Source organism: Poecilia mexicana, unplaced genomic scaffold (genome assembly GCF_051168715.1).
Source record: "Poecilia mexicana isolate PSO_F unplaced genomic scaffold, ASM5116871v1 scaffold_15, whole genome shotgun sequence".
NCBI classification, from domain to species: Eukaryota; Metazoa; Chordata; class Actinopteri; order Cyprinodontiformes; family Poeciliidae; genus Poecilia; species Poecilia mexicana.
The window spans coordinates 14,626,144-14,650,756 of NW_028263384.1; the positions used below are offsets into that span (position 1 = coordinate 14,626,144).

Here is a 24,613-nt window from a genome sequence, read left to right on the forward strand (position 1 = left end):
GGTAAAAATACCCGAGCTAACAGATTTAGTTGGTTTTTGGTGAATAATATTGGTTATATGATACATTAAGGATCCAAAAAGTTTTTAAATAATTTATCTTTATATTTCGACAGCCTGGTAATTTGCAAACTTTTGTATAAAGTGCATACTGGTGAATACAGTGTGTACAAAAGTGGCTGCATTCATGAGTAATTGTTGCAATTACTGATACTGAGTTAAGGGATTCAGTGTAACTATTACTACTAAATCCATATGAAGTAATATTGAAAAAAACACATATTGATCTTCTGCAAGCTGCCCAGTTGGTAGTTTATGTATTTATTAATTTAAATAATAATTTAAAAAATCTGAATTAAATCACAGCCTAATCAACATCTTTGCTTACAATTCCCGGTCTGATCAGCCAATTTCAGTCGCTACGCTTGTTTGTCTCTTGCATCAAATAAGTTGCATAACTCTCTCTCTTTCTCACTCTCATAAAGCCTCCCTGTCTTTTTTTTTTATTCTTGCTTGTCCTCCTCTCAGTAAATGCATCTATTTTGACATGAGTGGCAATTTTCATTGCACTGATTGAAGAGTAAAGCTACTAATGGTCCGCCACACAGACTCCTGCGCCCTGCCCTGCATTGCTACCTCTCACACTTTGCACCATCAGTCATTTGAAAGAACCTCCCCCATAATCTTAATCCTTCAACTCACAAAACCCCTCAGGACTGAGTCCCTTAGTCGTCTGTGTCTCCTGGGCCCTCTTGTTGTTAATATTGGAGACTGTAAGCAAAAAAAAAAAAAAAAAAAAAAAGTGAGACAGTTTTCTATAGTAAAAACTGTCACAGAATAATAAAATCGAGGGGCTACTTTTCCTAGAGTGCAACTTTGCGCATAAATCTTCTCATGTCAGCTAATAAGAAGATTAGGAGTCCTGAACAACAAACTCAAAAATTCAAGCTTTAATGAGTCGACTGCCAGCAATAACACAAAGAGTCACTTCATTTCTCCTCACTTAATCTGCCAGTAGCCTGTCGCTTTAATAACACAGTTTAATTGTAATGACTGTGTCTGTTTGTCTTGGGATGAAAGCGGCTCTTGGATAGGAGGGAGGCAGCAGGCCTAAAACCACATCAGCGAGGCCAGGCAGTCATGACGACTCACAGCTCATCAGTTTTAAAGACGATGGGCACCTCTTCAAAGACTCAGTCAATTGAAATCTCCCCCCGCAGATTAGAACCGCCAGTGGCCGAAGGCCGAAGCCTCCAACGGCTGAGGATAATCTTAACCTCACCAAAGCCTTAACTATAATATGAAGAGAAAACACAAAACTAACCGCAGATTGTGTCTAGACAGAGCCTTAATCTGCTCTGATGACTTACTCTAACAGCTTGAAGTTAAGTAGATTGACATCATGAGTCTAGAGTGAAAAAGACACATACAGGCTCTCAGGAAGAACCTAATTGGTTCACACGGCATGTTTAAGCGCTTTGAGCGAGTACTGAAAGGAACAGACAGGTGGAAATAAAAACAATGTTCATAATAAACTTAAGCGTAACAAGTCAAGAAGTTTTAGTGATCCATCAAAAAAATTATTAAAACACACTCGTGACTTTGCAGTAATTTTGGCCTGTGTTCACTTATTTAAAAGATCATTTGTTTTCAACGTTTAACAAATAAAATGTGAAAGGGGGAATATGCATTTTCCCGCCACCCCTCCGAGTAGATGATGTGAAGGATCACCATTTGCTGCAATTGAAGCAGCGAGTTTCTTGTGGAAAAAGTTATACCAGCTTTGCAGCTGTTGTCAAGTTTTGCCATATTTTCTTTATTGGATTTAGGGCCGGTCTTTAACTGGGCCATTTCTAACACAATAATATGATTTGATTCAAACCATTCCACCAGAGCTGTATTTTTAAGGTCTTACTGGAAAGTGAACTGCCTCCATTTTCAAGTCTTTACAGCTTCAAAAAGTTGTTCTTACAGCATTGAGGTGCTTTTGGCTCCAAACATCTTCCCACCAACTCTGGTCAGCTTCCTCGTCTCTGCTAAAAAAAAAAAAAAAAAACATCTTCCCATTATGAAACATAGTAAGGGATTGTGTGTTCAGGGTGATGTGCAGCATTAGTTTTCTGACGCATTGACCAAACAGTTCACTTTTGGTCAGTTTGTCCCCCGCTTGGTTACAAGTCCCTGAAGTTTGGTAATGTAACAAAGTGTGAAAAATCTCAAGATTTTTAGGTTCTCACAATTTTTTTTTTTTTATCTACAGTATTTTTCCAGAACTTGTAATCGGTGCAATAAATATTATGCTGTAATATGCTGTATTTGCATAGATGGACACAAGACTACAGCGACAAAAATAATAATTAGTTTCAAGAGTAATTCCCAACCTCAGGGTTCATGTGATGATAACACATTTAACGAAAGGAGCAAACCAGTAAATCTCTTTTGCATTTTCCACACAGTGATCTTTCTGCATGATGAAAGCGTCCTGTAATCCTGTTGGAATGACAGTGGACAAAACATGGATAAGACTGGGGAGGAAATTGCAGTACAAACAGCCTGATGAGTGCCAGAGACACGGCCCAGTGAGAATGGGCTGATCTGTGTTTGCACAGGACCAAAGCATGCAGATTGAAGCTGAAAGCTTTTCTGTGTGTGTGTGTGTGTGTGTGTGTGTGTGTGTGTGGGTGTGTGTGGGTGTGTGTGTGTGTGTGTGTGTGTGTGTGTGTGGGTGTTGAGCAACAAGCTGATGTACAAACAGTGAGCAGGGGCAACAGGTGATTCAGGGGAAGACAGTTCTGCAGAAAAGGATTCCCGTGGGATTTGTAGCCAACCATTTTATCTCCAGCCTGTTTCCTCTCACAGATCCCATAGGTGTGACCTGAATGACTTTACCTGAGATCTGTTGTGGATTATTGACAGGCAGGTTCTCATTTAAAATAAACAGTTTTTTCTCCGAGTGAATTGGGCAAGGCACACAATTTGGGAGGCTAATCTTTTCTTCCTTCCAGAAAGCGTCTAATTGCAATTGGCTGGTAAGCCCACACAGAAAGGAATGCAGTTATGAATGATGTGTTTACGCAGGTTTTTTTTTTTTTTTATGTGAAGTGTATGTTTGCTCTCATATTGCATATAATTTTCCCAATAACACTCAGATCTGCTATTAGCTTACCACAGAGTTAGTTCAGACAAAGTCTCAGGGGATTAACTATTTGTTTCCCCGTTTTGTGCAGGTTGAACAGCAACACAATCGACAACAACTCTTGAAGACGGCAAATATCAAATGTTTCAGATTTCAAATTCAATCAATGGCTCACTTATCTAATAACTTTGTCTCCATTTATCCATCACTGGACGTTTAGAGGGCTGCTAGAAATTAAACACTGCACTTTTAACTAGAACATTGAAGTTTTGGGCACTTTACTATTTACTGCATTAGAAATCCATCAAAACAGACATATAGCGAAAAATATAAGAACAAATGTTTCCTGTTAGCTTTGGTCTTTCACATGAATTGCATTGACCTTCAGACAACTATTCTCACATGTAAACAAATAGTTTACATGTGAGATAAACTAAATATGGTTAAATACTTTGAAAGAAGGTGTAATTAGCTTTCATTTAAAATGTCAAGTTGATTTTTCCAATATTATGAGGATGACGTGAAGAAAATAGGATTATGTATATTATCATATTTAGCTACTTAATCTAATCACTATGGGAAAAAATAGCATAGACGAGGAAAAAAAATTAAAATGAATCAGCTTTTTTTTTATTCTTTCAAATCAATAAATTACCAATCTACATCCAGCCAAACTTGAATTGCCATACCTGTTTCAATTCTAAGTCTGTTTTAAGGAAAGTAAAACAATCCACTGATGGGAAAGTCCTGTTTCACTCTGGCTGCATGTCTAACAAGTCCCTACTGAAGCCATAAATTAAGCTTCGACTGATTATATGAGCAGGAGCTAACAGTATAACATATGGTCATGTTCAAACATGCCTGAGCTTTGTAGGGACATGCACCTGAGCGTGTGAATATCAGAACAGACAAAAAAACAAAAAGAAAAAAACAGCCATTTAGTTAATTTGCAAACCCATTAGCTACTTTTAAAAACATAACTTAAAATAAACCGCTTCACTGTAGCCAAGAAATTGGAGCCATCACTAGCGAAAAAGGAGAAGATTTAGCTGTGTAATCTTTACCTGTAAAGTTGGAACTTGGATTTCGGAGTGACATCAAACCCAAGTTTGAAAAGCAGCAGCATTTACTTTATAATATGTTCAAACACAAGGCAATGTCTTGCAATTTGTACTTGGAGCGGTTTGATAAATATGATTTCACAAGATAAAAATCATCAAAAGTGTAAAAGAAAACTCTCTTATACTGTAGCTGTAATGTCAAGGTAGCAATATCAGATTTTAAGGACAGGGTTGGCGAGAAGTCTCTGACTTCTTGTCGACATAAGACAAGAAGTCATCTTGTTAGAACATCTATCAATTTTTCTAACTTGGTTCTTGGAAGCATCAACTTCTGAGGGAAAATGACAATATATCAAAATATGCACATTTGTATTCCATTTTAAAACATCACATCAAATAAGTTGTGTTTAAACTGTACTGCTGTTTTAAAGTGTCCGTCAGTGATGACGCTAGGAAAAGTTGGGATTTGCTCGTTATGAATAGTTTGGGAACCACCATGTTAAGCTAATCGTTCTTTAGCTTAGTTCAACAAGAAGACTGAACTTTATTTCAGGTTGATCCAAATACTATCAGAAAGGTTGTAGACAACAAAGTCGTCTGAAGAATGAAGGAGAAGCAAACACAACTGCAAAGCAAGACAACAAACTGCATTCAGTCATTTTTCACATGTTTGTATAAAACTCACTTTCCTCGGTGCAACTGGGACCTAAGCATAGACAAGCCATATTAAATGAATGATAAAAACATGTTGATATGAACAGCAGGCTTGAATAAATAATCAGAGATCAGCTGTAATTGGCGGACACTGTCTATTCCCATGCTCACAATTTACCTAGAAAAGCAGCCATGGCTAAATCAGTGGCGCCATAGCCACAGAAGCAGGTAGTAATAAGGCTCTGGATGGTGGCCCATAGATGTGTTAGCTGATGTGTTACTCAGAGGGCCCCAATGAAAAGACCCCAGGCGCCTATCCCTGTGCCTGTCTCCACAGCCCTAAGCGACCATTAGGCTTGATTTAAAGGGCAAGACATTTAGGCTGCTGTCATCTTGTGTCAGTTCACCACAGGGACTGCATCGTGGTTAAACAGGCTCGTAAATAAGCACCACAGGCACACAGGCAGGGAGCTGGGCTGCGGCGTTGCTGCCGCTGGTGGTGGGGTATAGCTGACCGCAGCTTTGGACCAAAACCCGTTTCGGCTCCCCTCTTCCCTACACCGCCGGCAGCTCTGTGATTACCAGACCTAACCTTCAGCTTCATAAGTTATCTGCTAGAATGACAGCTCCCCACGCATCTGATGTGACCGAGTCTTGCTTTCTCCTCTTCCATCTCCCCCCAGACGCAGCCACAGACCTCACATGTGCCTCACACCGTCCTTTGGCTCTGCTCTCAGGCAACACCGCCGCTGCGGCGGCGGAGACAGAAGTGATGGAAAAACTGACTGCATCTTTCTGAGCAACGCTGGGGTCCCTTCACTCTTCCCCTCCCCTTCTCTGTCTCTCTCCTGTCTGTCTTCAGATGGAGTGTGGACCACACAGATGTTCCAAACCACATCCAAGCAGTCTGGCTGTGATGAGCACATTTGCACACAGAGTGTAAGCTAACAATCTGCCAACAGCCAAAATGTGTCTGGCGATGGCCTAGCACTAATCTTTGTCTAAGACAACGACCATTAGAACTAAACTTAGAGCTGCTTACGTAACTCCTGCAGAATTACTGGGAGTCGTGCACATATAACAGCAAATTATTACATAGGCTACAGGATGAGCTGTTGCTTTGGAAACAGGGAGAACAACTTAATACCTCAGGACTGGCTGATGAAGACTCTCGGCTGTCATCAGTAATGTTTTGATCGTCAGAAGTAAGGCTGAGTCTAACACTGTTTGCAGAAAGGCTTGTGCCTGAAATCGCTAAAGAAATGAGGGTAAAGAGAAAGAAAGCCGTGGATTAGGAATGCATTACTGTCAGGAACAGCTTAAATGGTGTGATTCAGTCAAACTCCACTAAATATAAAAGGAATTTAATAAGAGTTACTGAATGCCACGTCCTCTTTGAGTAATCAGCCATTTTTACCAGCCTTGCAGGCATCAATGCAAGTATGTCTCAGCCCCTATCATTTAAAGCAGCTACTGTTTTAATGCACCAAAAACTAGTCAAACCCCTCAATTACTCTTCATGTGAATACTCTATGTGTGTGTGTGTGTGTGTGTGTGTGTGTTGTGTACGAGTCTGTGCAAAAAGTGTGTGTGTGGTGCACATTGCTGAAGTCTGTGGTTTGGTATGGTTTGGCGGGTGTGGGAAAGTGTGGTTGCAGCTACATTCACACAAATAGCGGTTTGCTGTGTGAGCAGACAGTGAAATACTCTGTTTAAGACGACAACAACACAGCACCGTACCTCAGGGCTTGCCAGTGTCCAAACCACACAATGTTTAAATCATTTTGGCTTAATTGCTTTTTAACAAGGCTCCCTACTGCGTTGACATTATACATTAACACTGTGGGTGCTGAAAGCTCGCAGTCTGACAAGTTTGGCCAAGTACCAAAGGGCCAAAGTCACAACAACAAAAGGAGCGCTTTTCGTAAATGAGAAGGATTCCACGATGCGGTGTTATGAGAATTTACAAGAAATGCAGCAAGACAATGTTTGAAAACAGCTTCGTGCCCAATTTCATTTGAAAATTGTTTTAAAAACCAAGTCCTTGGTGAATATCTGTTGAGCATTCAGAGTGACTCAGGTCAATATACATGCCTCACAAAAGCATTGTTAAGTTTACAGTTTAATTCTCACATATTGCCATTTAAAAACCACAAATGTCAGTAGATTTTACTGGAATTTGTTTGAAACAACACAAAGTAGTGCATAATTATGTGGTAAAAGGAAAATGACACATGTATTTTTTTTTTATTCCCAAGACCAAAAATCTAAAAAATGCTGCAAAAATTTGCATTTACTAACTAAAAGTCTTCAAAAGTCCCCTAATTTGCTAAAGGAGTTCATCGGGGTGGAATTCGATTTCAGCATTAACACAACTGTTATAAGAAGACCAAAAAAATGGTAAAACAGCATCATACAGACCACAGCAGAACACAGCAGAAAGGGCAGTGATGAAGTTGTGGAGAAGACTAAAGCAGGATTAGGCTATAAAACCATAACCTCAACTTTGAATATCTGAGAAAGAACTGTTTGCACATCTTCAGACCTACCAAACCCACCTAAACCAGAAGCCAAGGAAAGGCTAAGCTTAAGAAAACATACAAACATCTAGAGGAACTGCAAGATTTCCATAAAGTATTGCCACTTTATGAAAAAGTGGCAATACTGTTGGCTTGTGAAATATAAGCCATAAGAAGTCTGATTTGCAGTTTTTCACAAGCCATGTGAGAGACATAGCAGGTAGTAGGAGAAAGAATGAGACAAACATGCAAAATGCTGTGTGGCAAAATGTATCACCTTACCATCCCCAACAATGACACATAGTGGTGGCAGCATCAAGCTGTCTGTTTTTGTTGTTGTTGTTTTTTCTAAAGGGATAGAGTAATGGTAAGAGTTCATAGACAGTTTGATTGAGCTAAATGCAGAACAATCCTAGATCAAAACTTTTTAGAGGCTGCAAATGGCTTGAGAGCAGGGTGGAGGTTCAACCCCCCCCCAGCAGAACAACAGCCCCATACATACAGTCAGAGCTTCAGCTAGATGAAAGCACATTCATGTGTTGGAATTTGCTATATATTACAGATCTAAATCCAATGGAGAATTTATAGTATAACTTGAAAGCTGCCTGACTAAGCCATTGGCAATCTTGAGATTTTGCAAAGAATGACCAAAACTTTCAGTTCTTAACAGCACTAAGTTGATTTAAACATACCCAAACATACTTGTTGCAGAAAATGCCTAGCCCTTTTTTTTTTTTTTTACAGTTTCTGTGCTAAATATTTTGAGAGTATATTAATTTTTTGTCCCACTTCACAGTTGATGCACTACTTTGTCATATTAGACCCCCAAAAAATAAAAAAATGAAAAATTAAAAACCATCGATATTTGTAGCTCTAACATCAGAATGTGTAAAGGAAAAGGTATGAATACTTTTGCAAGCCACTGTATATAGAATGAGACTGGATGTGAGCATTAAAGCGGCACAGGATATATGGTACTATCATCGGACTACCAGCCACACACCCCTTCATTAGCAGAGCCAGACAGTGTGGAGCGTGTACTTTACAGCACACCTAACATTTCAGCTAGAATATAACCCTTGGGTGAGATGTCAGAGAACTGGGCTCAGCGAGCAATGGCATGTGTGCATATGGGAGTGTGTTTATGTGAGACCTCTCTGTCAGTTAGACCTTACTTTAGGTTTTGAGTTCATTTCTAAAATAACAATGTGCAGCACAGAAATTATAAAGCACTCAAGATGTACAATATATAGTTAAGAAAGCCCAAATGGATCTGAGAAGACATGGATGGCAGCAAGTCAGAGGGCGCACGCTCAGCACACGTGCGGCAGTCGATGAAGATTTAGAAATGTCAAAGCAAAACAGTCGGAGACATCCTAATATCCTTGAATTAGTATGGAAGCTGGTCCCCAGATAGCTCCGACTGCGGTCATCGGGCGCCTGTTTTGGGACAGGCGCAGTCTTAAATAGCTGCAGGAAATGAGAAGATGATGATGGACTTCTACTCACTGCCTGAGCATGGCTCTATAAAAAGAGGAGTGTTGTGTTGTTTTTAACATAGTAAGCAAAAAAATATGAAAATAATTGGTTTAAGCCAATTAGAGCGGAATACGACCCTTCACAATGTTATTTTTATAGGAACAGGGTATAAAATATATTTTACTTTTATGCTGATGTTTAACTTTCTAAATATGCCAACGGGCAGGAAAGAGATTCAATAAATCTACAGTAGAACCCCTCAACACAGACGCAACAAAATACCAAAATGAGTTTTCACAGAGCATTGCTGGTGAAATCATAAGTCAATCTGCAATATGTCTAAATTGTATATGCTGCAGCAGGCATGAATATAATCTTCTGATTCCTCATCACTTCATTTAATTGCCCATGTCAGAGGTACACTTCATCTCAGTTGTTGGTATCAGGCGCCATCTTGTGGTTGTGCATGGATTGCAGCTAGTAAAAACACTTCATAAATTAAAAAAACAAAAAAACTTTCAGGTCAATCAGATGGGACTTCTTTTGATCCTTCACGTTTTGTTTTATTTCATGGTCTTTTCAAATATTTACTTGGTATGTATATTTTAGAGTAAAAACCTTAAAATAAGACAGCGTAGCACACAGCTATGCTGCTCAAAGACAAATGACCCCATATTTCTAAGCCACCTCAGTATTCATTATCATCTCTCTTTACAGTTTTGCAAATCCTTCATGTGACAATCAAATGATGTGCTAATGTATTCTGCATGAGTGACAGCCAGAAATACCCAGTAACTGGCACATAATGCCTGAAATCTCAACAGAATATAGAATAATTATCATTAGCTTAATGCTATATACATGAAGAAAATGCAACAACAGTTTATGACACACTGCAGGTTTCAAATGTTCAACCGTTCAATTTGTTTCTGCTGGTTAGCATCTTTGAGGGCATCATGAGGCGCTCTTGTTTCTTAGTTTGTCGAAAACTCCTTGGAAGGCTTCATTTCAGTTCTGGACTGCGAGTTCAATTTTGATGTTTTAAGGATGAAGCATTTTGTATGAATTTAGACAGGAACATTTTAAGGAGGCACATTAACTGCATCCTAGGGTTCATCCCGTAATGCATTGAATCTGGCAATGCATATGCTTCCAACTTATTGTGACCAATACTGATTTCAGAGTGCATCTTTAACTCTGTTCTGTAGAGAAAAAAAAATTCTGATTTCCACCATTTGTGTCATAAAATAAGTCAAAATCATTTAAATTTAAATTCATTCATTCATTCATTTAAATTCATTTACCATTTCAAAATTAGCCAGCTAGCTGGAAATTTGCTATCAACTAGCCGTCATATTTGACGCAAGTAAATGTGACAGAATGAATCTTGCTCACTTAAAAAAAAAAAAAAGAGGACAACTTCAAAGCTAAAGTAGCAGCAAAGATTCTCAGTTCACACTTCTACTGTTCATCAAAAAAATTGACCTGGAGCAGACGGTGCAAGCCTGTCTTTGATAACACTACAGCACAGCACCCTCTAATGTTACTTCACTGAAATAACCAACCTGCAACCAGCCTCAATCTGCCCTGCAGCACTAAACTATCCCCATCTGCCCGTCTGCTGGCTGCGGGGCAGTTCGGATCTAATCCAGTTGGTAAAGTCGGAGATCACAGAGAAAGAGAGAGAGAGAAAAGAAATGCAATGACATAGACGGGTCTTCTCCGGCGCAGCTGCTCTGATGTATTCTCAAAGTCTCTTAATTTTTTGGCCAGAATTTTGTGTAGCAGAGAGACATGTGGGAGAATTCATTTCACCTTCTCATGTTGTCGTTTTTCCTCTTAAATGCTTACGCAGTAAAGTAGCTTCCTTTATTTCGGAGTCAGGCTTTGGACGATATAGAAGAAAAAAAAAACCCTCCAGGTCTGAGCTTGCAAAAACATCGATGGTGACGGATAGGTATTATGAGGAGTTTCCTTCTGCCTCCTTTTGGGATTTGTGATAATCTCTTTCAAACTGAGTCATAGATAGATTACCGTACAACTAGTGTAGGTCAGGATATCCTAAGTACATATACTGTATGTTTATAAGTTAATTTACTGAGTCATCTTCTCTTCACACTAACCAATTCCTAGTTTTTTTTTTTTTTTTTTTTTTTTAAGATCTGTTTGACGTCTTAAAATGATTCATGACTATGCGGATTCTTCTCAGTCCCACATGTGGAGAATCTTATTTAATATTAGTGACGATAAAAGGAAATAAGCCCTTAGCAAAACTTTCACAATGGAGAAAGAATAGAATGTTTTCCCCTTTATTCGCTACATATTGCAGTTTAAATTTCCTCACGTCAAAAGTAATAAGGGAAGAGAAATACCTACGGTCCCAGAAGGGCATCATCAATCTTCTGTGCTGCTTCATATCAGACTAATCTGACTCCTGTGTATTTGAGAAAGAAAAGAATAATCTTAATCCTGGCTATTAAGCCTATGTCCTGGTTTTACTTTCACTACGAATATTTGATTGCCAAAGTGATTTAATATTGATAAATGTTCTTGTAAAGTTGCCCCAACATCTAGCTATTGCCAGTTTGTATGTTAACAAATCAGAGGCTAAATGACTTCACTGTCATGCACACTCCTGTGAAGGCTCTCCAAAGAGGCATCAGACATGTGACTGGAGGGATGCTTTGGGTCTTTGCCGGTTTAACAGCAGGTCATACAGAGGTCCTCCAAAGTCCAAATTAGAATAAGAAATTTATAGACGGAGCATGACCCTGGTGTAGCTTTGCTCAGTGGATACATACCATTACTAACTTAGCAAACTCCCCAGCAAATGAAGAATCACCATCCATAACAATCTTTAAAGTTTGTGAATCACTGTGAAGCACAGCAGAATTTTTATGTCAAAATTTATCTCCACAGGGATATTACAGAAGATGGTTACACATTAACACAAACTGCAGCTAAAGTTGTTGTGAAGGATGCATGGATATATTTAAATTAACCCTAAGGTAAAGATTATATACTGAAGGGGTACAGAGAAACTGCTTGTCCCTCCTGTGATTAGTTGATCATTAGGTTTGTACATATCATGTTCCACTGTAAAGCCAAAAATTGCTTGTGGCAATTTAAAATGATCAAAGGAGGGATTTTTTTTAATGTGTGCACTGTATTATTACAATGAAAAAAAAAAAAAAAAAGAGGCACTGCATTCAATTTTCCTTCTATTTTATCTGGACCGAATTAAATAAAGCTTTCTGTTTCTTCACAGATTTCAAATGATTTCAATGTTCTCTAGCCAATGCATTTGGAAATCCACCACTGATGATCTTGATCTTACTTTCATTGATAAAATATACTCATGTTTTACTACGACTGTAGGTTTTCAGGCAGACCATGAAAACAAAAATCAGATCTACAAATCAAACTACTTATGCCAGTTGCAAGATATAATGGAGGAGGACCTAAAGCAAAGCAAGATTTGAGAGTAGAAAGTTCATTTGTGGCAATTAGGGGTATATTTTTAGGGGTATGCGGTGTCTGTCCAGTCACTTTAATGTTCATGCCTATAGCATCCATTTCATTTGAATGCACATTGCCAATTATGGAAATTAGTAGTGACATCATTTAGGAACACAGCAACTTTTTCCTTGGTGAGGAAACCGCAACATTTTACTGGGCGTCTGTGAGAAACTGGGTGAAGTTCAGTAGTTAGCTACTTTACCAACTAAAACAATGGTGACGATGGTGGTAGTTGTTCACCTGGCAATTGGTGGGTTGCTGATTCGAGAACCCACTCTGATCGTCTCGGTTGTTCTCGCTTAACAGCATGTGTCCACTTCACCCACCCTGCCTGCTGGTGGTGGTCAGACGTACCAGTGGCACCGCCGGATGGCAGCCTTGCTTCTGTCAGACTGTCCCAGGACAGCTGTGGCTACAATCCAGCAGCTTGGCCCCCCCATCAGTGTGTGAATGGGTGAATGAATGAATGTAATGTGAAAAGCTTTTGGGTCATCTGGACATAATAAATTGCTATGCAAGTACAGGTCATTTACCTTTTTAAACTGATGAGGTATAAAATTTGGTTGTAATTTAACAACCTAATAGCACAATTTGCAGTTGCACTTTAAACTTGAAAACATGTCCCAGGTAGATGCACGTAGAAAATGTCCAATTATATTTAACTTGAATTTAAAAAAAGAAAATATTATTTATGAATAATTCAAAGAATAATGTGATTTTACAAAAAAATACTTTACCTGAAAGGCCAATCTTGTGAGGCGTCTGTACGAGTCAAATTCTGTTCCAGTGTGAAAACTTATTCCTGCTGAAATATTGGAGACTTTCCAAGATTTTTCATTCTGGCATTCAGTCCCTGATCCCTTTTATTGAACAACATTCTGCAGCAGTCTGCAATTTTGACTGGTATTTTTAAGATTTTGATTGACTGCAGGAAACCTTTATGTGAATGTCATTACGCACGTGTCTTATAGGCTGTTCTGATAAATCTAGTAGAGACAGTTGGTCTCTGAATGCCAAAATATTTCTGTTTCAACATTTTTCTTCAGATAATTGCATGATGAAAAAAAGCAAACATTTCCTTTCAGTCAGCTTCTGAGGTGAAGAAGTGAACTTAATATTGGAATTTTCAGACACGTTTCAGATGCATAGTACGTTTTTTTTTTTTATGTGAATGCTTGGTGACCTTTCATTGCTTTTCTTTCTGGTGAAAAGCCACTCAAATGAACAATCTTCATTCTGTTGGGAACAACATTATAACTGCACTTACGTATTTTTTACCTTCAGACATATAATGCTCATGCAGCTGCTAAAGTTAAGCATTTTCTTTTTAGGTCATTTTTACATAAAGTGCAGCAAAAATTGGAGAACTGACGCATGCTTGCAATTATTACTCTCTAAACAAAGAAACGGATTAGAGATTTATTGTTGAATGTGACACCAATTTTGGTGTTCCATACTCATGACAAGAACAGAGTGAATCTGCATCATGTAAAGGGATTGAAAATACCACATTCTATAAGTACAAATGCAGATATAAAAACACTATGACCGTAATGCCACGGTTCACTGTTGAAAGTCAGCGATGGCAGTCATGTTTTATATATTTATTCTTTAAGATCATATTGTAGATTTTTCATCTCTCTTGGATATAAAATAGACAAAAATAATTTACTATATTGCTCAGAAATCTTTAAAAACATTTCCAAGTGATCACGACATTAAATAATCAGTGACATTCTGGAGTTTTTGCAAAACACAAATAGCAAAATATGTTGATTTTTTTTATTTTTTTATCATAGACTACATAATTACGAGTTCTTCGATCACCAATATTCGTCTGTAAATGTCTTCAGCAACACTTTGGAATGACCAGGAATCTCTCGTGTTTAACGATTAAAACAAGAATAATGACAAAAAAGGGCCATTCAGTGTTTTCAAGAGATGAAATTAAGAGTCGAGCATGATTCGCATAAAATTCTCAATTTGCTGGAGGCATTCATTGCCTTCATCTACTATAGCCCTGCCAGTAATAAAAAATCTGGTACTAGTAATCTCTGTCTTATAATTCTCTCAATAAAATATGATTATATGTGCAACCACCTGTCAGTGATTGGAGCTTTACTAGCTGAGGCACACATTTCAAGCTGACTTTCTTAACAATATGTGCAAAAACAAGAGAAAATGAACAAAAGAGGGATTTCAGTTTGTAAATGACCAGTCATAGTTTTGTCATAGGTATGTGCAGATTGTTCCAGGGTCCCATCCACAGTTCCTCTTCATCTGATATTGTGCGGTCACTGTGTTGTGACTCCAGTGTTTCCCTACTGCTGTTGTGGTTGTCGACAGATGTCTCTTGCTCCCCGCTGACACACTGCCCGCTGTCAATTATGGCCTTGGTAATACTGGCTTTGGACCCAAAGGTTTTTAGATTTGTAATGGCGGATCCCAAAGAGCCACAAGAGGACAGAGTGTTGAGGTTTACGTCCTTGTCAGAATGTAAACCCGAGCTCGTTCTGTCCTCCGTGTTGTTTTCTACGGCCTCGTTGTCTGCAGTGGGAGGGGGTTCCTCGTGAGTCACACCTAATTTGTCGAGTTTTTTGAAATGCTTACTTAGTCGGCACGGGGAGCCCATTTTTAGGTTGTTTAGATGGGCTGGCCTCCTGGTTCGGACGATGGTGCCGTTCTGTGCGAGGTAGATATTCCCATTGATGTTGCTGTGACTGTTGGGCAGTCTATTCTGTTGACTCTCTGTAGTGCTTTCCTCTCCAGTAGAGCTGGACTCGTTCTCCCGATCAACCACAAGTTTGATCCGTTTCTTTCTTCCAGGCTGTGAAAAAGAAAATTAAAAAGTCAAAGTCAATAAATTGCTTTTTTTTTTTTTTTTTTTGGAAGATGAAGCAAGTTGTTGTTAAAACAAAACCAAAAAGAATATATATAAAAAAATGCCACATAGAAATCAAGTTTTCACAGCAATCAAACCAAAAAGCCAAGACTCTTTTTTGAGGCTTTAAATTTCGAAAAGTATGTGAAAGTATAAGTAAATATGGAGTGGTGTGATAATCTTGGTTTTATGCAAAAACAGAGAAAAAAAAACAAAAAAAAAAAAACAGAAAATTTGATTTCAAAACAGAAAATTAACATATTTCCCTGCAATTGTTAAATTATTTCCTTTAAATAATCATTGTATTACTAAATATGTCTACCCTGTAAGCATTGAAAAAAAAAGGTCATTTTTAAGCCAGCTGATTGGCAATGTGCAATAAAAGGTCACACGGCTGGTTGGATCTACTTTCCGCACGCACACAAAGTTTTTGGTAAAAAAAAAAAAAAAAAAAAAAAAAAGAACAAGTCATAATGGGGATTTTAAAAAAAAGCTCAGTTTCTGGGGTGCTCATGTGAATCTGGAGAAAAGCTAAAAAACAAACAAACAAAAAAAAAACACAACCAATTTTTAATTTTAGCATCATAGTAGTGAAGAGGTTTTTGCATCCTCCCCTTCTATATCCAGTGGAATAGATAGACTGGATATTTCTTGAAGGAGATTTTTTTTTTCCTGAGTAAAACACATATGTTCTCATACTATATGGCAACATGCAAACGTTAAAACGCATATCAAGAAAACATCTGTCAGTTTACAGTGAGAAACCATTTTTCAGTTAAGTAAAATATTAACATTTGGGTAAAACTGATAAAAAAAGAACATGTAAAAATAGCACTAGAATACTGCACAAAAAAAGCAAAAATAATGAAAAGCACACAGAGAACATCAAAGAGAGAAAAAGAAGTCAACGTTAGAAAAAGGAGAGTCAGACTCGTAATGTGCAGCAGGAAACCAGCTTTTCCCCTACTCAGGGAAAATGAGAAAAAAGCAGACATTTGAAACAGTCTGTAGAAGCAAGCAATATTTTTTTCACTCCCATGCAAAGGTAATTGATTTTATTCACTCTTACTTCACAGGGACAATAAATCTCGCTAGAAGGCCGTTGAGCTCCCTTCAGATCCTGAATCACCATCTGATGTTTCTTCAGTGCCTTCTGAGCCCTTTGATGCACTGACTGAAGATTTATCAGAGGAGATGGCGTCCTCGTCCACTTCAGTGATGGGGGACAGGCCTCCGTATGTATCATCAGAGGTGCTTCTGATCTCAGGACTATAGGTCTGACCACGGTAGGGAGCAGAGGGTCCTGGGCCTTCAGAAACTACACTAGATCTTCTTGATGATGCTTCATCGCTGGCCTCACTCGCAGAGTCCTTGCTCTCATCAGCAGTCCCAGATTCTTCCTCTTCCTCCTCCTCCTCCTCCTCCTCCTCTTCACTCTCCTCTGTGATTGCATCCTCTGAACCATGGGTCAGGACAGACTTTCGGGAATGTCGACTTCCAGCAGTGGACTGGGAGCCAGCTGAACTCCCCTCACTTCCAAAGGAATGCTGACTGCCAGATGAAGATCTTTTACTCAGCTCTGAACCGGATGTTTTTTTCTTGCTGGACCCCCAAGATGAAGAACGTTCACTACCTGACCCTGATTCTGCGTCACTAGCTGTTCCTGTCCCTGACTCGGCTTCACTGAGTTCTTCACTGGACTTCCTTGAGGATGCTCTTGATGAGCTGGTTCTCTGTGTGGATCTCGCACTTGATCTAAAGGAAGATTTACCACTTCTGACACTACCACTGCCACTCTCACTTGCACTTTCACTACTTTTACTGTCAGTCCCACTAGCAGTAGCAGAAGCGCTGCTCCTTCTGCTTGCCTCAGTAGCTGAAGACCTTATAGAAGTGCGTGCAGAAGACCCACTTTCTCTTGTGCTTTCAGACGCCTCTTCTTCCTCAGACTCTTCATCTGAGTCTTTTTCTGTTGCTGAATCCCTTTCTGTACTCGTTTCCTTTTCTGTTGCTGTTCCTGTTCCTGATTCTGTTTCCTTGTCAGAGCTGGACTCTTCATCAGACTCCGACTCTTTCTCTGTTTCTGACTCTTTCTCCGTAGCCGAGGACTTCTCAGACACTGATTCCTTTTCTGACTCTGACTCTCCCTCAGTCTCTGATTCTTTTTCACTGCCCGAGTCCTTCTCTGTTTCCTCGCCCTCTTCAGATTTGGACCTGCTTTCCTCATCAGAATCACCTGGCTCTTCATCAGGCTCTTCCTCTGAGTCCACAGTGCTTTCATTTGTGTCATCTCTGTCCAAGTCAACTTTAAGATAATCTCTGTCAACACTACTTTTCTCAGAGGATTCTTCATCAGAGTCTCTCTCCTTACTGCTTCCACTTGCACCTCCTTCTGGCTCACTTTCGGTCACACTAATAGACACTTTAGACTTCCTTTCATCCTCGCTGGCTGCCTGCGAAGCCTCCTCATCTTTCTCACTGCCTGTGGCTGAGCCGTGACTCACGCTACTCTGTGACTTCCTCCTGACCTGCAACTTGTTGCCAATGGTAATTCTCTTTAAAACTTTGCTAAGCCGGCTGCGAGCATCCGACTTGCTATCTATTGGCCCAATAACTGCCGGTCTGTCCGTGAGACTTTCCTGGCTGTCAATACGGCGGGCTGACATCAGTTTGGCATAATCCTTGTCCTTCTTTCCAGCGCCAAACATCTTGAGCATCTTGGCTTTCTTCCATGGAGATGGGCCAGGAGGGCCGGCATCAGATGGTTGCTCTCCTCCCTTGCCGGCTGCCAGGAGTTTGCTGAGTTTCATGACAGACTTCAGTCTCTTGGCAGCCTTAGAAGGTTCACCTTCCTCTGCTGCCTGAGGTTGGACTATTTCATCCTCTGCTGGCAAGTCCCTAAAGGCAACTCTCTTCGGTGGACCTCTACCTCTCATGCCACCCCGGCCTCTGCCACGGCCCTAAGACAATCATATTTTATTTAGGAATCTTTGTAATGATATAACCAGGGTATGGTTGTGTCACACACTGTATATAATTTAAATGACACCTTGGGTATTCACTGCATATTAGTGGTCGTTTTTGCAAATACCATTAGTATTTAAAATATACAATATACAATTCAAGGATCAATAATACCTCTGGGCCATGTGGACTGTAGTAATACCCATCATCCTCCATGATCACCTCACCATGCTCATCATACATGGGTGATATCAGCCTCCTCCGACTCCCATACTGAGGAAAGTCATATCTGAGAAAAACACACAACATACACATATATATGTATTAAATAATGCTCTGCATTGTATTTAATCCTTGCTTATTTAACCATTCCTTTAACAAACAATATGCATAAATATCAGCACACAACTTGAAAATGGGATTGCCCTAGACAAGTGTGTGTGTGTGTGTGTGTATATATATATATATATATATATATATATATATATATATATATATATATATATATATATATATATATGCGCTCCTTACTCAGTGTGAGTGTAGGATATTAATAAGCCACCAGAGGGGGAGAATGATATAAAGCCAATGCACTGAGTGGTTCAGCTAATTTGACACAACACAAAATAACTGCGGGTAGGTCACAGTGTTTCAATTGAAGCCCCATCTTACATAACATTTTATATAATCTAGTAATGCATGATTAAACAGCAAGATTAAAACACATCATTAAATTAGTGACTGGGATGAATGAGAAATGGTCATTTAATTTAACTAGTATGTTTCTTGAAATACACATCCGCAATCTGCATTGCACTGCAACAAATTCATTAACTTATCCTCGTGTTCTTCTAAATGTTGTAATGCAGGGCAATGTAAATAAAAAAGAGCAAAAGAAGATTAAATATATTATTAGAATTTCATCAATGTGTGCATAGATTCTTTATATAAATTATTTTTGGTTGGATTCTTTCTGCAAAAACCATACTCCAAGAAACCATAAAATTTTATGACATAGCTCCACAGTCAGCCTCTACCCAAGCCCTAAAAGTTGAAATACTGCTTTCCTCAGTGGCACTGCAATAAATTCTGTTTGTATTTTCAAAATTATTAAAAACTATATTGACTTTAAATCCACAGTCCTAAAGACCCCATCTAATGAATTTTATCAGCAGAACCCAATGGGTAAAAACAGCTGCAAATCTGACTCTAAGGAATCTACATATAGATACTTTGAATAAAAAGTAAAATATGAGCATATTGCATATATTGTGCTTAACTTCGGGAACATTCTGCATCACATTACATTTAGTCTAGTAGATTTTCAGCAGATAAACCTATGCATGACTGTAATTTCACATTTTTAGTTGAAGTTTAACATATTTAATATTCAAATTTAAGGAAAAGAATGGTGCAAGACGGGCCACTGGCCATCTGTGTTTGTACAACCCTCTGAACATTTCATGTTCCCTGGGAAGCTCAAACTGCTGATTGCTGGATTAAAAGCTTATCCAGCAGGTAAGTGTGCTCTGCATGGCAAAAATAAAAACATTAAAGGGTCCACTTTCATTCACTGTCATTTGTAGTTTTTACAATAAACATGAGGTCATGTCACTGGATACATGCAGTGACGATTCCTTGAAAATGGATGCCAGTGTGATTTAGACACAATAATTAGGATTACTAAAGGTGACTTGATAGAGAGTAATGACAGTGAGAACTAGAACATTTCTGAAGAAATTTAAATGGGGCCTGCCAAAGTGTGCCCGTCTGATCCTGCAAATTAGCATCAATGCTAAAGTAAGCTGCAATGTACTCAATAGCATCTGGAGAGTCACAATCATGTTGAGTAACATGGACTTACTCCATTCTGTATGTTAAAATTAGTGTACAAGTTAAAATGAGCCAAATTTCTAACATTAGCCTAAATGCTGTCACTAGCATGTTGTTTTATATTTACTTCCTCCATTCAGTATACTAAGTATACTGTATACTTAGTCACACTTAGTCACACTTATTTTTCTTATCTATTTTGTAAGAAAAAATAGATAAAAGCTATTTTTAGGGAAAAGGCTAATGCTAATGGGAAGCAGTGAAATGCTAATGTTTGTGCTAATGTTAATACACTGCTTTGCTGCACAAGGCAGTGTATTAACCGACAAAAGACATGTAACTTCATCATGAATATAGATTAGCCAAAAACCCTATAAATTACAATGAAATACTGCTACTTCCGCTAGTCACCAGAAGTAAGACCCATAATCGTTTCCCCAGTAAGCCTCCGAGGAGTAAGGTGGATAGAATTTTCAGATCCAATGGTATCAATGACATCAGCAGTGATGTCTTCACTCTATGATATCACAAGGGAATCTCTCGCTTGAATGTAGCTCACAGACAGAGTTTTCTCTGATCCGTTCCACAGTTCTATCGCGACAGATCACCCTTCAGAGCACGTTCGACGTTCAGAGAAGCAAGAAGTTACTAGAATATAAACATGAAGCAACAACAGATTGTTTGCGAACATGAAGCTTTTCCAGCTAAGCTTTCATGGGTCGACATGGTAGACCGCAACATCCAAGTCGACTACGATGCTGTCATTTTCCCTGTTGAAGATGACAGCCCCATTGAGCCGGAAGATGAATCAAAGATCCAGGGGGAATCAAGTCCTTCCGGCGACTTTGAGAGTCCAAGATCATTGAAAGTCAAGCAGGAAACAACACCCTCTGCTGGCTTCAAGATCACCCCCTCAGTGGAAGATGTGGCAGAGGCTAGCCAACACGTCAAAGATTTGACAATGCAGGTAGACGATCTTAAAACAGAACTGCAGAGAAAGAATTTTGAACTCCGTGAGGAAAGAGACAGAACGATTGCATGTCAGGCTGAAGTCAAATCCCAGCAGGAGGAGATTCAAAGACTGCAAACACTGTTGGAAAATGAACGTCACCTGCAAGTCAAACGTGAACAGGTTTCTTGCTCTTCCAAAGTTACAACTGACAAGAACGTTCTTCAGCAGCTGGAGTACTTCAAGTGGGAGGCTGCAAAATATGCCTCCCGCAATAAAGGTCTGATAGAAGTAATGGTTGAAGAATACCGAGTGAGACTCAAATATGAGGAGCAGCTCAAAAGTCACTCTGAGCAAGCTTCCAAATTTAAGGCTCAGGAGGAAACGGTGAAAGCTCTGCAGGGTCAGGTTGCAGACCTTAAGGTGGAGTTGAAACTTGCTCTGGAAAACAACCATCTGAGAGTCTCCACCCGACCAGAGGTCCCCCGGCAAAGAGAAGGGTCCCTACAAACAGAGGAGACCAAGGATAGACAAACCTCCAATCAACCAGGGAGGTCTGAAGAAAGACAGACCTCCAATCAACCAGGGAGGTCCAAGGAAAGATGGACCTCCAATCAACCAGGGAGGTCTGAAGAAAGACAGACCTCCAATCAACCAGAGAGGTCCGAAGAAAGGCTGACCTTCAATCAACCAGGGAGGTCCGAAGAAAGATGGACCTCCAATCAACCAGGGAGGTCCGAAGAAAGATGGACCTCCAATCAACCAGGGAGGTCTGAAGAAAGACAGACTTTGAATCAACGAGGGGTCTCCATGCATAGCCTGGCTCAGCCTTTGCGCCGACCCACACTCAGGTTGCAAACAGAGGAGTCCAGGCAAAGCCACACCTCCACACAAACATGGAGGTCCGAGGAAAGACATACATCCATGCGATCAACCTCCACTGGTTGCATGGAGGGTCTTCATGTTGGTGTTGGCATGAAGGCCAAGCTAAGCCCGGCTCGGCCTTTACACCGACCCACACCCAGGTGGCACTAACCTAGGTCTCTATCCAAGCCCAGGTTTTGCTAACACTTTGCATTATGAAAATTTGAGGCTTTGCACAAATTTGGCAAAGCCTCAAACTGTTTAACAAATATTCATCCATCAATCATCATGAATATTTGTTAAACAGTTGACAATAGAATACGAAAACAGAGAATTTGTGAAAATTCATTTGGCTCTGCTACTGTCCAGAAACAACCAATCAGAACCAAAAGGCAAACTTTTGGTTCTGATTGGTTTCTAATGTGTTGAATCATTCAACGCATTAGGAACCAATCAGAACCAAAAGTTTGCCCTTTGGTTTTGATTGGTTTCTAATGCGTTTCTCAGCACATTCAACCCATTAGACTACTAGTGTACTGCAGCTATGCAATTGACAGAAAAACAACCTAACATTATATCATCATTATTTATAGAATGGTTTAGAAAACAAAATTCTATACAGGCTTGTCAAAACTATTTTGACCCATATTAGAACTTTGCATTGATTTCCCTTCATTTTAGTAGCTGCGATTTTGCCTAACCCAGACATTTTCCCTAACCCAAACCATTACTAGTCTATTCCTAACATTAACTAAACCTTAATTCACATCTTACGTCTAAACATTACCCCTGACCCAAAGCAATGAATCCATCATATTAAGACAAGTCTTTGGTCCTAATATGATGGACCTAATATGACACTGGACATATAATGGTGCGTTCACTCCAAACACATTTTGACCGTCAGGCGCATCTGGTTTACATTCAAACTCTATGTGGAGAGGGCCGTTGGGTCGAGGGCCGTTGCGGCGCTCTTCGAGCGTCTAGCGCAGTGCCATTTGAACCGTTTGGAGCGTTTGACGCGTCCAGCGCATTCAATACTTCACATAGACTTTGAATATAAAGCAGACTCGCCTGACACTCAAAACGTGTTTGGTGTGAATGCACCATTAGAATGTTTAGTTCCTATGGCAACAATGACATCATCAGCGATGACATCACTCTTTGATGCATCAAAGGAATCTCTCTCTTGAGTGTAGTACACAGACTGTTTTTCAGACCTTATAAGTTAACTTGTAGGTTCCTGTAACTTTTAAGTTATGAATCTTCTACAGGAGCATTAAAATTATTTGAAGGCACAGAATCAGCCCAGTAGTTTCACATTCTCAGGTGAGAAACTCACCTGGTGTAAAGTTAATTCTTCGGTACTGGAATTGCACCGAGGATAAATTACTTTAATCAAAAACATGTCATGATTATATGTGCATATATTCCATCTTAAGTACATAGCATAATACATTTTTTGTTGCTTTTGCCACCACTAGATGATATGCATATAAGATATAACATAAACGGCATTATTCAGAGATGCAATGAGTTTATAGCAGCGGCCCTGATGCTAACATGTCCAGAAAACGTATTAAAGATTGTGATTGTAACATGTGTTTCACACATCAGGGCTGGTGTCGGTGTAACAGATGCTGATTTTCCTGTAAAAAGTTTAGAACATGTAGGAGTGATGAGGCAGAAACAAATCTGTGCTTCACTAATCCTCCTGGAATCTGTTCTGGTTAAATAGTTAACATTTCCAAACAGCACCATATCTGATCTTTCTTCAAAATAATCATTGTGTCCGCACTATTTTTTTTGTCAATCTACACAATGTACTTATTCCTGTAATAAACAGTTTTAGATCCTTTAATACAAAGGTACAGCTTATGTCACACACTTAAGTCTCAGAAATAACCCCCATTTGTTATCCCATATGCTACTGCATAAAAAATATGCAATATATTAGGTTTTTTTTTTCCTGTACACCAGCATGTTCACAGAAAGACACAATATAGCTAAACAGATTCGACTCATGTAACGAAAAAACAATCTGAACAACATGTCAATATTACTTTCCAACAACTTCCAGAACCGTTTTATTTCAAAGTTGATAACTGACGGTGTATTAAGCAATCTGTATATATAAACAGATAACAATTCAGCTCCTGCACAGTAAGTTTATACCTCAGCTAACTAGAACCGCTGTCGCTCTTTTTAATCCCGTTAGTTCAGTTGCTATGACAACGGTAAATAAAACACAAAAGGAAAAGGATTAACGGAGTGTTCTTCTATGTCTGTAGTTCTAAAGAGCAGCTCAGGGGCAGACAAAAGTCTACGTCTGTTTTGAGTGGCACTGTTTTGTGTCAGACTTTTGTTTTGAGTTGAATTTGGCTCGTTTTGTGTTAATTGTGTCGTCACAGTCTCTTTGATCTAAGCTAGTAATGTGCAAAAGTTCCTCCCCATTCAGATGAAACTGCAACGCAATTCCCAAAGTGGTGCAAGTCAGCTGCGAAAGGAGCGAGAGTTCCTAATGAATAACAATTCCTCTGTAGCAGCTTCCCCTCCAATTGACATGCTTTTTCTCTTTAGGTCCTATGGGTCATGTAAGACACAAACAACAAAAACAACCTGAATACAATAAAATAAAAGATGCTTTCAGTGGTGTGAAGACAGCATCCAGTTAAACGATCTTGTTTGGTTGGAGAAGCGTTCGATACGCAAGTTCTGGGGGTATGGAATGCAAAAATGGGACGAAAGGAACTGTAC

General features: G+C 39.3%; 1 protein-coding gene across 4 annotated transcripts in view; it reads right to left on the reverse strand.

Annotated features, from left to right (window-relative positions):
- Positions 1 to 13,770: 13,770 nt before the first annotated feature.
- The window catches only part of LOC106915464 (protocadherin-15), a 159,929-nt gene continuing 149,086 nt past the window's right edge, over positions 13,771 to 24,613 (reverse strand). For 3 of the 4 annotated variants that reach the window (XM_088012834.1, XM_088012833.1, XM_088012832.1), the window contains 2 exons: positions 18,385 to 18,499; positions 13,771 to 15,192 (listed from right to left, as the gene is read on the reverse strand). In XM_088012834.1, the coding sequence (XP_087868960.1) occupies positions 14,584 to 15,192; positions 18,385 to 18,499 (724 nt within the window). In that variant the 3' untranslated portion in view covers positions 13,771 to 14,583. Of the gene's footprint in view, positions 15,193 to 15,220; positions 18,207 to 18,384; positions 18,500 to 24,613 lie in introns of those variants that run through there. The other variant, XM_088012835.1, reaches the window with a different exon arrangement.